The following is a 13,952-nucleotide window of genomic DNA, read 5'->3' as shown; positions in this document are numbered from 1 at the left end:
AGAGTGATAGGTATGACAGTGAGTTGTAACAGAAATTTGGAGTTTTATTCATTTCTTCATCATGGCCACCTTTTCCCCCCCTCCCCCTTTTATTCCCAATCACTCCTATTCATTTCTAGGCGCCATCATTGCAGTGCCTTGCCATTCATTGGCAGGATGAGGCCAGTCAGTGTCATTATCACTCCATGGATTAACCAGGAAGGGATGCTGTGTGAGGGGTTGGGCTGGCCGTCTCTTCCCTGGTGTCTCACTTCAACTATGTGTCCAGCCCAGGACGTCAGAACCGTTAGTTTGACCCTGAACCTTAGTCTCTTGCATGGTAAGACAGTCAGCTGCCGCGACATCACTGGCCAGCTAAAGGTAAAGTTTTTCACATGTTTTCTAGACTACAGTTATCAGCACCTTCCAAACTTTTTATCCCTTATTTTTCTGGGCAAAGCTTTTTTTTTTTTTTTTTTTTTTTTTGTCAATAAAAACAAGATTATCTTTGCATCTAGAAGAAACTGTAAGGAAGCTAAACATCTAATGTTTACAGCTCGTAGGCAGAGGAAATTCAAGATAAACAAAAACTCTTCTGGATGTTCTGGTAGAGGAGTTTATGTTTTTATGTAGAGATTTTGAGCTTAGAGAATCTTCATCAGTGGTTTTTAACTGATCCTCTGTTACAAGACATATGATCAGGGAAATCAATTGTTCTTTGGCCTCGGTGTCTGAAGCCCCTGAGAGCTAAGAGAAGATGGCAGTCCAGAGCTTCTGAGAAAAGCTAATGAGGGGGAAGAGGCTGTTTGGAAGGAATACCTAGCTTGTATTTAAAATAGTGGAGATCTTAACTTCCAAATGATAATGTGCTATGTTGTTACTTAAATCCAGTGTGCCAAGAGAACTTTTATAGTCAATGGATGGTTCAAATTAGGATACTTGGATTTTAATAAAAAGTTGTAAGAAGTAAAACATTCTTTTGATTTAGAGTCTATCTCTTACTTGGAATTAGATGGTAATTCGACCTAGCTAATTTGGTGAGAAAGAGACAGGGAGAAAAAGAAAGAAGGGAGGGAGAAGTGGGAAATATCAAAGGTCTTGGGGGAATGTTTATGGCTGTGGACAGGCAGTCATTTAAAACATGGGCTTCATTTTTTATTGGCTTGTCATTCACTTGTTTCTGAAGGTTAGTCATAATGTGAATAGTGTATATTATCTAATCACTACGAGCTCTGCCATGACCCTCACAGTATAAATGGTGAGATTAAGAACTAGGAAGGTTCATTGACTTCTCCCCATCTCACAGGGTGTTTGTGGTAAGCCTGGGACCAGAACTCAGCTGTTGGCCTTTGGGGATCTTATTGCTTAAACTGAGAAAAGGCTTGTTGATGACTTTGAACCACTGATACTTTTTGATTTGACCAGGATTCTGACCTAACCTCTGTTTAGAATCTTACTTTAGAATCTTAAAGTACTAATCTTAGTACAATTCCAAACAGAGGTTAGGTCAGAGTCCTGCCCTATGTCTTCATAAAGCTCTAATTTAAATAGAAGATCAACTAGTTGTGTAGTGTATTACTATTATGATATTTTATTTCTCCAAAATGTAAGACCACACATGGCCCCTGTATCATTATTTATAATGGATATCATAAAGATATTCATTAAATACCTATTTGAAAATTCTCAGTTAATTGTATTTGTCTCTATAAACAACTGTCATGTTCAAGAACAGTTTTAATTTTTATAGCTATAACTGATATTCACTTTTATGGTATCTTTCTATCTTATGTTCTATTAGGGAAAGTAAACACATTATAAGTGATTTTAGCCTCCTTTTTCTCTTTCTGTTTTGTGTCCATCCTTCACCAGGCTATGAGACACCAAGTAGAGTTGGGAAATAATCTGGGAATGGCACATTTCTGTTTTTAAAAAAGTTTACTTTTTCTAAAAATAAACTTAACAATAGATTAGTTATTACTTTGACAACAGGAATTGGATTTTTTATCATATTCCTTATTAAAATATTTCCATTATACAGTTAATTGATGATCTGAAACTTCCTTTGGTCATTATTGTACTTTAAAATCATCTGTTAGCGATCCTTTGAGAGTGTGGTAGGCAGAATAATGGCTTCACCAGAGATGTCCACATCCTGATCCCTGGAACCTGTGAATGTGTTAGTTTACATGACAAAAGGAATTTTGCAGATGTGATTAAATTAATGATCTTGAGGTAAGAGGATTATACTGGACTAGCCAGTGGGTCCAGTGTAATCACAAGGGTTCTTTTAAAACAGAGACAAGAGGATGATAGTCAGAGAAGTGATGACAAAAGCAGAATTTGCAGTGATATGGGGCCACAAGCCAAGCCAAGGCATACAGGAAGCCTCTAAAAGCTGGAAAAGGCAAGGGAACAGATTTTCCCCTAAAGCCTCCAGAAGGAACGCAGCCCAGCTTACATCTTGATTTTAGTCCCATAAGACCCATTTTGGACTTCTGACCTGCAGAACTGTAAGATAACAAATTTGTATTGTTTTAAATCGATGAGTCTGTCGTAATTTGTTACAACAGCAATAGGAAACTAATACAGGGGGCATGTGTGTTTTTGAGAAATAAAATATCATAATAGCAACAGTGTATGGTTTATACAACTAGTTAATCATCTATTTAAATTAGAGTTTTTTGAAGACAGAGGGCAGATAAACTAAAGTGTAGGTAGGGCCAGTGACTTGTACAGGATTAAATGGAAGAGCTGGCACCAGAATAAAATATTCTGACTCCTAATTTTAAATTGTTTTTACAATTGTCTTTGATTTGTTTGTTTCTATATTTTTGTTTATTAAAAAATATTAGTAAAATTTATTAAGAAATAAGTTTTTAAATGTTTATCATTTTGAAGTATTCATAAATATCAACTAAGTTATATAATAAAATTCAGTAATTACAGAATTTTGAAGCTGTAGTGGGGAAAATGTGTGTACATTTATTTTATGTATACAGTTTTCTCCTAAAATCCCAATTTGTTCAACCAAAATAGTAAAGGTTATTTATTTTAAGAAACAGTTCTATGAAGTGTTCAACCTTTAAAAAAAAATGTGTTTAATATTAAGTTAGGCAGAACTTAGAAGTAACAATTACTTCTAAGGAGTAACTTTAACATGAAATAATCGGTATAGCTCTTATTCCTTTTTGTTTCCTCTAGTTCTATACAAGCATGATCATTGGCCTGTTCTTAACACTGTTCATAAAAATAAATAAAAACATCATAATGTCCACAACAAAATTTCTGTGATAAAGGAGATACATGGTATAAAGCATAGGATGGCTGTGATTTAGGAGACTTCAGTTCTGAACCCAGCTCTGATCCTCATAGTAGTAGTACTTTATGACCTTGGGCAAATCACTGTGTCTTTATGGGCCTTAATATTTTCACCTCTAAAATCAGTGGTTTGGAACTTCTGATTTAAGATGGTGGATCAAACAACTAAACAAAGAGAACAAGAGGGCATTAATAAGTGAGTGAGAATTTTAACAAATTTATGAAATATAAAAAGTAGTTGGAATCATGATATAGGTAAAACAGCAGAGGAAGTAAAAACAAGTAGACAAGACATTTGCAACAAGGAAGGAACTTATGTATGGGAGAACCTCAAAGAGGCTGTGGGTTAGAGATGACAAGTACAGAAATTGAGGATGAAATGAGTGGTTAATAGTAGGGGGGTTAATTAAAAGTGTGACTGTGAAATAACTGTGCCAGTTTGCTCCCAACATTCCTACCCCCTCCCCCATGCTCAGAATTTACCCCTAGACAGTTAGTAAGTTAGTGAAGAGTTATTAGGTCAGGATCCAGGAAAGGACAGAAGCCTAGTGAAGGAAGTCTAGTGAAGGGAGCCCAGCATTTGGGGCTGTCTTTCCCTTGGGGGCATTTGAAAATTCTGGAAGAGGCAGTTGAGAGATTGAGTAGTGCAACAGTTTTAGAAGTGTGAGGTCCAGCACACAATTAAAAATAACTAGGCACTCAAGGAGATTAAGACTACATGAACAAAATCCAGCAGACACAACAGACAAAATAGATGCACAGGAAATATTAACATGATTACATCCAAATTTTTAAATATCTATGATGTTATTTATGTTCAAGGTGATAAAAAGCAAGATGAACAATTTTGGTGGAGACATGAAAACTTTAAAGAAAAAGAACTAAACGGAAATTCTAGAACTAAAACCTGTAGTAACTGAATTATGAACTTAATGAATGTGTTAACAGCATATTAGGTGTAACTGAAGAGAGAATTAGTAACCTGGAAGATTAGATTAGTAAAAAAATATCCAGAATGAAATCTGGAGAGACAAAAGAATTAAAAAATCCAGAAGAAAGAATGTATTAGTTTTCTATTGCTGCATAACAAATTACCACAAACTTAATCATTTAAAAGAACATCCATTTATTATCTCATAGTTATGTAGGTCAGAACTCTGGGTGGGCTTGCCTGGGTTCTCTGCTCAGCCCCTCACAAGGATGAAGTCAAGATGTTGTCTGGGCTGGGCTCTTAAATGGAGTCTCTGGGGAAGAATCTGCTTCAAGCTTACTCAGGTGGTTGATAGAACCTACTTCTTTCGAGCTCTAGGTTTGAGGTCCGCAGTTCTTTGCTCTCTGTCAGCCAGGGGCCAAACTCTGTTCCTAGAGGCTGCCCATTTTCTTTCTCAAGTGACCTTCTCCATCTTAAAGGCAGCAGTGGCATGCCCATTCCTTCTCATGATTCAGATCTCTCTGACTCCCCCTCTTCCCATCAGCCAAAGTAAACTCTGCTTTTAAAGTGCTCTTGTGATTACATTAGGCCTACCTGGATAATCTCCCTTTTGTTAAATTAATAAGTATGCTTAGCCCCTTTGCAGGACACAGGGTCAATATACCAAAAAAAAAAAAGAAGAAGAAAAAAAAGTAATCAATTGCAATTTTTATATACTGGCAGCATAGATAAAATGAAAATTGAAAAGGACATTTAAAATAGGATAAAATTTTTTTAATTATCACACATGTAGGGAAAATATCTAGCAAAATGTGAAAGAACTTTAAAAACTAAAAAATGTTAGAAAAAAGAAAACTTAAATAATAATGGGATATATCATGTTCATGAATTAGAATACTTAATACTATAAGGATATCAGTTTTCAAATTTGCAGATTAATTGAAATCTAAATCTGTCTTTTTTCAAACAAAATGGACAAGCTGATTATAAAATTTATGTGTAAAAATAAAGGTCCTAGAATGATCAAGGTATCCTTTAAGAAAAAGGGAAAGGGACTCACTCTGCCAGATATGAAGACTTACTAGAAAACCGTGGTGGTTAAGATGGGGCGGTGTGGGTGCAAGGAGAGACAGTAGACCAGTGGAACACATAAGGAACCTAGAAGCAGAACCACACACATAGGGGCTTCTGACTTATGACAGTGGTGGCCTTACACAGCAGTGGGCAAAGGACAGTCTTTTAAATAACTGGACATATGAATATTCATATGGAAAAAAGTAAAATTTGACCCCCACTTCACATTATACATAAAAATCAGTTTCAGTGGAATTGCTCTAAATGTGTAAGGTAAAACAATAAAACTATTTGAAGATAATATAGGAGTATTTCTTCATTATTTTGGGGGTAAGAAAGGATTTCTTTAAACAAGACATGAAAAGCATTTATTACAAAAGGAAAGATCAATAGATTTGTATTAAAGTTAAGAACTTCTGTTTATTAAAAAAAAGCCATCATCAAGAAACTGAAAAAACAAGCATAGAATGTGAGAAGATATATGACTGAACAAAGTCTCTTATTTAGAGTATACAAGGGATTTCATCAGTAAGATAAAGACTGACAACCAGATAGAAGATAGTTTGTCACAAAAGAGGATATCCAAATAACCGATTATCAGAGGAAGAGGTGCTGGATGGCTTTATTCATTAGGGACGTGCAAATTAAAATGACAATGAAATACTACTGTAGACTAAGCAGAATGGTTAAAAACTAAACAACTGATAATGCCAAATATTGATGAGGATGTGGAACAGCTCACAGACCTCTCTCAGATGTTGACCTTTCATGCACTGCTGGTGGGCTTAGAAATTGGTAGAACCACTTTGGAAAACAGTTTGGCATTATCTACTAAAATAGAATACAGTAGTCCCCTCTTATCTGCAGTTTTGCTTTCCACGGTTTCAGTTACCTGTGGTCAACTGTGGTTAGAAAATAGGTGTATACAGAACAAAAAATATTTTGAGAGAGACCACATTCACATAACTTTTATAACAGCATATTGTTATTATTGTTCTCGTTTATTAGTTATTGTTGTTAATTTCTTACTGTGCCTAATTTTATAAATTAAACTTTATCTTAGATATGTATGTGTGCATATAGGAAAAAACAGGTGTATATAGTGTTTAGCACTATCTGCAGTTTCAAGCATTAACTGTGGGTCTTAGAATGTATCCCTGCAGATAAGGGGGGACTACTATATATACATTTCTACTCTTAGCTATCTACTCATCAGAAATGCATACATAGTGGACCCAGATTCATGTACCAGAATGTTTATGACAACATTTTTGTAATCACTTGAAAACTAAAAGCAACCAAAATAGATATCAACATTATGTGATAATTCATGCAAAGGAATATTATAAGCAATAACAAAAAAAAAAAAAGAATGAGTTATAACTACCTACAACAACAACGAATGAACTTGCAATGTTGAGCGAAAGAATTCAAACACAAGATTCCAAAAACCTGTCAAAAATAAACGAGGGTGGCTTGAGGATGCATGTGTAGCTGGTAAAAGCAAGGAAGTGATTATCATAAAAGTCAGAAGTAGTTATTATCTTGGGTGGACTGCCTGGAGTGATTAGTTGGGGATGTCAGAGGGGCTTTTGGGATACTGACAGAACATGACTGTGATAGATCATTGAGCTGAGGAACAAAGAAAGAAGCAAAATGGATGAGTATTAGGAATAAGCCTTCTCACAAACAACACTTAATGTTAGAAATCAGGGGAGCAATGCCTTTAAAGTCTCAAGAGAAAATTGATTTTGAACTTAGAAGACAATCTATCAATCATGGGTGAGGGCAGACTAAGATCATTTATCTTCCCTGAACTTTTTCTGAGGAAATTCCTTGAGGACATACTCCAACACGAAAGACAATACAATATCATGTAATATGAGAAAGTGGAGGGAGGCCAGTGAAAAGAAATCCCAGGAGAATAGCTGTGTAGCAGGCTTTGAAAGAAGCTCCAAGAAAAATGTCTTCAGAAAGAGTGGAATAGATTGCAAGCAATAGATAATGTGAGTAAGAAGCTAGGAAGTACTGGTGATAGGCTAAAAAAGGTATAATTTTCTTCTCTTAATAAGACAAAAAAAGGTTTATTAGAAACTTGTGGGGGGAAATGCTAGAAAAAGTCGTGGTCCGAATATAAACCAAATTTAAAAGGACATGATGTTACATCAAGAAAAGAGAATCCATTTGCCCTTGATGCTGGAAACAATCTCATTCTCTTATGAGTGGCAGCAAAGGTCATGTTGTCTTTAGAAAATGAAATGTAATCCCAGCTTTGCAATTAGTAATAGTTACATGTGCACACACATACATACACTCTATGTATTGATTTTCAACTTTTAGACACATCCTAAAGAAGAAACACATAAGACTTAATTGTAAATAATAAATAAACTGTAAAGCTTGACCATGTAAGACAGAAGTTTGGAGGAAAAGAGAGGAGGGTAGAGAGATGGAAGACAAAGGGGATGGAATATAATAGTCTCATTTTATATCCTGGGAAGTCAAGAGGTTCCTTTGAAAGTTGGTGGAACAAGAAATTCAGGCATGCTAAATTTACAAAGGTAACCAAGGTAAAACCTAAAACTAACCTGAGAGCAAAAAAACTGGGAGGTGTTGGGGATTTCAAGTATGTGGTTAACTCTTTAGTTTTCATAATGGGAGTAAATAGATTAATTCTAAAGTTGATAAATGACAGCTGGCTGGTTAGCTTACTCGGTAGAGCAAGGTCTAGGGTTTGGAACCCTGTACCGGCCAGCCACTGCCAAAAATTAATAATAAATAATAATGATGATGATAGTAAAGTTGATAATGAAGAAATTGTTATAAAAATATATTCTTTGGAGTTGAAAAGTGGCCACAAAACCCAAACCAGGAATAACTGAAGATAGTTGCTCCTGGAATTGGAACTAAGAATGTGGAATCATGTGTCTACCCAGATGTTTAGAATTGGTCCATTTGGCTCATTTTAGACAAAAACTTTTTTTCAATTGACAAATAAAAATTGTGTATATTTATCACATACAACATGTTTTGAAATATGTATACATTGTGGAATGGCTCTATCGAGTCAATTAACATATGTATTACCTGACTTTTTGTGCGTGGTGAGAACACTTAAAGTCTTAGCAATTTTCAAGAACACCATACATTTTTATTAAGTATACTCACCATGTTGTACAATAATAGATCTCTTGAACTTATTCCTCCTGTCTAACTGAAATTTTGGATTAAAACTTTTGAGACCAAAAAGGTGTCTGTTTTCAAATTCTTGAGTCTGAGAAATAGGTACAAACACATACATGTGTACAGGTACATTAACTAATGATTTATTTTACAATAGATTTATCTTCAACATTTTATAATTCCTATGAATGGTACATTTGCTTATGGGCATGTGGATTTACATATGTGTATGCATGTGCACAAAATGTAAACTGAATTAAAATGAAATTTAAAATAACATGAAGTTTCTAATAATTCTTAACCAAATGTTACAGAAGATAGCCTTCAACTTAAAAACAGATTAATTAAGTTAGAGTTGTTTGGCAAAGACATTATTAATAGAAGAGAGTAAGTGTTAACAGTGTTATAAACTTAATAGAATTAATAAATAGAAACAGTATTTAAAATGGTGCTTGTTTTCTCAGGTGGTCTTTAGCAGCTTTTAACCCCTGATGAATAGTCAAAAGGTAATAATATTAATGGTGCTATAAGTACTGCATAGTTAGAAATCTGAAAATGTGTAATCAGGCTACTCAATTTTTTATGTCTATTTTCTGGAGGAAAATGAACCCTAAATTTCAACTGGGAACTTGAGATGCTGACTAGATTTTATTCTTACTATAATAGGAGGAGGTATTTTTAGTAGAATTTCACATATAGCAATTGCTTACATTAGGGATTTGGTATCTGGGGAATTTACCATGAGCTGAGATTTTGGCTTCTGTTTTCTTTTTACATCCTTTTGTTTTGGAAAAACACAATCAATCAAGATTATTATATTTTTCTCATGAGTTCAACCATTTCTGCTGCTGTGATACTTCAAAATATATTTACATTTTAATCTGTGATAACAGTGACTTTTTTCCCTAACTTCTTGACATGTTTAGACTGCAGATTTCATTGGTCTTATATGCTCTGTATTAAATGACCCGATTCTGAACATAATGATCTCAACTAATATAATGAGAATTCAATGTGCAAAGGATTGCTGAATACCGTCTTAACTGCAGCTGTGCTTCTGCAAAGAAGTTAGTCCATCCTGCAATCTTAGCAACTCGTTTTGCTCTTCATATGTAGAATTACTTTGAATAGAAAGGAAACAAGCAGAAAGATTTTTCCTTATTTGTTATTCATTAAAAAGATAATACATTGAATGTACATTCTGCATTGCTATATTTTCCAAAACCATTCTAATGGAGTGTTTATTATATTTCCTAATTATAGTGCTGCTTTTGATACAGTTCTTGGAATAAATGTTGCAGTCAAGAAACTTAGCCGTCCTTTTCAGAATCAAACTCATGCAAAGAGAGCTTATCGTGAACTCGTCCTCTTAAAATGTGTCAATCATAAAAATGTAAGTTAGGTATATATTTCCTCTGTGTGCTTTGATGTTGTCAATGGTGTTATAATCTTCAGGGTCTTTTGGACATACATTGAGTTCAGACCTAGGACAAACTAATGATTAAAATGGCTATTAAAATGGTTATATTTTATTGATAAAATTCTTAATTATCGTTGGGGTAGTTGAAGTTAGAAAGTGGTGTCATGGTCTAGAGGAATTTAGATCACTCAGTTATGGTAGGAATGTCAGTTAATCCTGTAACCATTTGGTTTCCACTGTTTCTGTTTCTATAAAATAGGAAAAAATATTGACCTAACAAAGTGAGAGCCAACTAAATAATTTTTGATAAACATTATTCTACAAGTAGCTTTTTACCTTGCATATGGATGAATTATAGATGAATTTTTGTATATCTCTCCGTTTTGTGGGAGGGTTTTTTGGCAGCTAGCAGGTATAAGGATCCGAACACTTGACCTTGGTATTACCAGGTGGCGTTCTAACCAACTGAGCTAAGAGGCCAGCCCTGTCATCTCAGTTTTAAAAACATGTTATTAGATGCTATTACATTCAGGATAGCTGTACTTGTCATCTCCATGTCTTAAAGAAAAATAATATGTCTCTAGAAACCACATTGTATGTCCTACTAGTGGTCTCTGAGCATTATTTTGATAACCTTGCCATGTTATGAAATCATAAAATGTTAAATGTGGAAGGGGCCTTGGGATCAACTCATGTGACCCCTTTTTTTCAGAGAGGGGATGAATATTTAAGATTATGCTAAACTCTATATGGTTCCTTTTGCTTTAACATTTATGCTGGATCTTTCTCATGTAGGAACATTAAATACGAAACTAAAATAGGTTCATTCTTTTGAGTCTGTGGTTTGAGTTGGTTTCAATTTCTCAATTTTACTTATTTTAAAATTTTTTTCAGGTTACAAAAAAATATGTGGTTATTTTTAAAAATTAAAACAATATAAACAAGAAAGCAAAAATCCACGAATCTCACCACCCACAGATTACTAGCAGTAACATTTTAGTGAGCATTCCTGTGCATATGTGTGCACAGAAGCAGAAACGAGATCAATTATGTTAGTCTTCATCCTCCTTTTTTTCCTTTGTGGAATGTTGGTACAGCTCATATACTTCAATGAGCATAGATATATACCATGATTTAAATGGCTGTGTAGTACAGGTACACAATAACTTATTTAACAGGCCACTTATTGTTGGATATACTGTTTCCAATTTTTTGCTATTACAAACAACATTGCAGTGAATATCCTTATAGATGAATTTTTGTATACTTGTCCAGGTGAAGTTTCTTGGTCAATATTGCTGGGTCAAAGAGTGCTTCTGGTTTTAATATGTGCTGACAAGTTGACCTTAAGGAAAACTGTCAGTTTTACACTTTCATTAAGAATATTTGAGAATGTCTTTTACTTCAAAATCACCCAGCCCTACATATTGTTGATTTTTTGTTTTACTTTTGCCAATCCAATAGATGACAAATGATATCTTACTTTTATTTCTGAGGTTGAATTTCTTTCCATATGTTTATTAGTCATTTTAAAAATTTTATTGAGAATTTGCTTTTCATGGCCTTTGTCCATTTTTCTCTTGGCCTCCTGGTCTCTTTCTTTCTTTCTTTCTTTTTTTTTAAAAGGTGACCAGTAAGGGGATCTTAACCCTTGACTTGGTGTTGTCAGCACCACGCTCTCCCAAGTGAACTAACCGGCCATCCCTATATAGGGATCCGAACCTGCGGCCTTGGTGTTATCAGCACCACACTCTCCCAAGTGAGCCATGGGCCAGCCCCTCTGGTCTCTTTCTTTTGCATTTGTAGGAAGTTTTGTGTGTTAAAGTTATCAACCCTTACTTTTAAAATTTATTTTTGTTTTTGTATTCAATGTAATTAAATATCCTAGGTTTCTTGTCATGCTTTAAAAAGACTATTTTACACAAGGATTATATAAGTGTTTATCTATATTCTAATGTTTTACAGTTTCATGTTTTAGATTTAAATCTTTGTTCCATTTCCCATTTATCTTGGGGTAAAGACTGAAGTATGGACGCAGTTTTATTTTTTTCCTTGGCTAGACAGTCACTCCAATCTTATATAGTGAATAATTCATCCTTCCCTTGGTCATTTGAAATGATTAAAGATGTGTGTTTGATGCTCAAAGCAATGCAACTCAGTGTTTACAACCATGGAGTGCCAGATGAAGGCCTGTGATGGGGTCAGCTCTTTAACCCTCTTTAAGTAAATATATACAGCATGCTATGAGGTGGCTTATCTTCATCACACCACACATGAGCTTAGCCTTCATATTTCAGAACTTTTTAGAAATTTGTTCATAGTGTATAAGTTTTCAGAGTTAAGATATTGCTTTATTTAGTGTTTTTCCACCCATAATTTCTAATCTTTTCTGTTCAGAGCCAAAAAGACATTACGAGAGTACTTCAACAAGTTCATGGAAAAATAGAATTAAAATATAGTACAAATCTTTCCGTGAAAGATTTTTTGAAGACCTCTCATATGTGTTTAAATCCTGTAATGATAATTTAAGTTACTAGGGACACATAAAAGTGATTTGATTTAAAGTACATCTTATTTTCAATCGATGTTTAACTTTTTTCAAATGCCATATAATAGAATGTTTTGGTAAAAGCAATAATAATGATAAATACTGAGCTCTGCTGTGATTTTTTTCCCAGTTTTACTACATTTTAATGTTAAACTTAATTTTTATAGTCAAGTAGAGTTATCTAACATGCTAAGGTATAATTTTTTCTTTTCAGATAATTAGTTTGTTAAATGTGTTTACACCACAAAAAACTCTAGAAGAATTTCAAGATGTGTAAGTATCATTTTTATTTAGTAATGCACTATGCATCAAAGACTGAAAATTTAGAAAAGGAAGTAACTGCCTTTTGTGCTTAGGATATATAGGTGGCAATTAATTTTTAATGATATCATAGATACTTTTCTCTGTGGAAGAGAAATATTAAGAAAAATGGATAGTAATATTCAGTTATTTGTGCCTAGAGGGTTATTATCTCCATAACAGATAAAGGATGACTGAAAAGGATTCTTCAGAGCAGGCAGTGACTATCGATGCCACTGCTCTGTTTTATTGAACTACAAAATGTTTTTCTCCAGTACCTAGTCGCCAGTATTGTAGGGTTCAGGTGTTTGTAAGTATCATTTGAAATGATTAAGTCATTAAATTTGTGTCCAGAACCTTAAATAGAATTAACTTACCAACTCACAGTGAAATAGAATATTAATTTATCATATTGGGGCATGGTGTCCAACTTCATCCTAAATTTATTGGTGTAGTCAGTCATCCAACAAGTATTTGATTGCTCACTGTGTACTAGGCACTCTCTTGAACTTGGTATATGTTAGTGACCAAAACAGCCCAAAATCCCTTTATTACTTAGGTGATAAACTCCCTCCTAGAGACTGCCAGGGAAGAGAGACAATAAACATAATAAAGAAGGAAAGAATGTAGTTCATTAGTATATGGTCAGTGCTGTGGACAAAGAGTAGAGTGGGGTCAGGGATCAGAAGTGCTGGGGTTGGGAGTCAGGCTGCAATTTTAAATAGGGCAGTTGGAGAAAGACCTCAGTGAGTTGGTGACATTTGAAGGAAGCTTTAAAGTAGGTAAGGGAGTTGGTCCTACAAATATTTGGGGGAAGGTGGAATGGAGATAGGAGAAACAGACAGTGCAAAGGAGTGGCAGTGGGAGCATACGTGGTGTGTTCTAAGACCAGCAAAAGCCTGGTGTGGCTGGAGTGGAGGGAGCAGGGGAAGGAGAAGAGGGTGGGATCAGAGAAGTGATGGGTGGGACACTGCAGGGACCTCTAAGCCTTTGTAAGGATGTCCTTTTGCTCTGAGGCAAGTCAGAGTAAGATTTACAGCAGAGCAGTGAGCTCACCTGACTTACGTTTTAAAAGAATAACTCTGGTTCTTGGGGTGGGAACCCACAGAAGGGACACAGAAGACGAGTTAATTAACAGAGGCTACCGCAGCAATTCAGGTGAGAGCTGATGGTAGGTCTGTTAGGACCAAAGGATA

At 34.8% G+C, this 13,952-nt stretch overlaps 1 protein-coding gene across 4 annotated transcripts in view; it reads left to right on the top strand.

Annotated features, from left to right (window-relative positions):
• The window catches only part of MAPK9 (mitogen-activated protein kinase 9), a 47,940-nt gene that overhangs the window by 10,502 nt on the left and 23,486 nt on the right, over window positions 1–13,952 (top strand). For 3 of the 4 annotated variants that reach the window (XM_063085277.1, XM_063085280.1, XM_063085278.1), the window contains exons 3-4: window positions 9,752–9,881; window positions 12,671–12,729. In XM_063085277.1, the coding sequence (XP_062941347.1) occupies window positions 9,752–9,881; window positions 12,671–12,729 (189 nt within the window). Of the gene's footprint in view, window positions 1–9,751; window positions 9,882–11,648; window positions 11,668–12,670; window positions 12,730–13,952 lie in introns of those variants that run through there. The other variant, XM_063085279.1, reaches the window with a different exon arrangement.

The sequence above is a fragment of the Cynocephalus volans genome, chromosome 2, assembly GCF_027409185.1.
Source record: "Cynocephalus volans isolate mCynVol1 chromosome 2, mCynVol1.pri, whole genome shotgun sequence".
Lineage (NCBI taxonomy): Eukaryota > Metazoa > Chordata > Mammalia > Dermoptera > Cynocephalidae > Cynocephalus > Cynocephalus volans.
The sequence above is the reverse complement of the archived record's forward strand: the minus strand, read 5'-3'. Positions and strand labels throughout refer to the sequence as shown.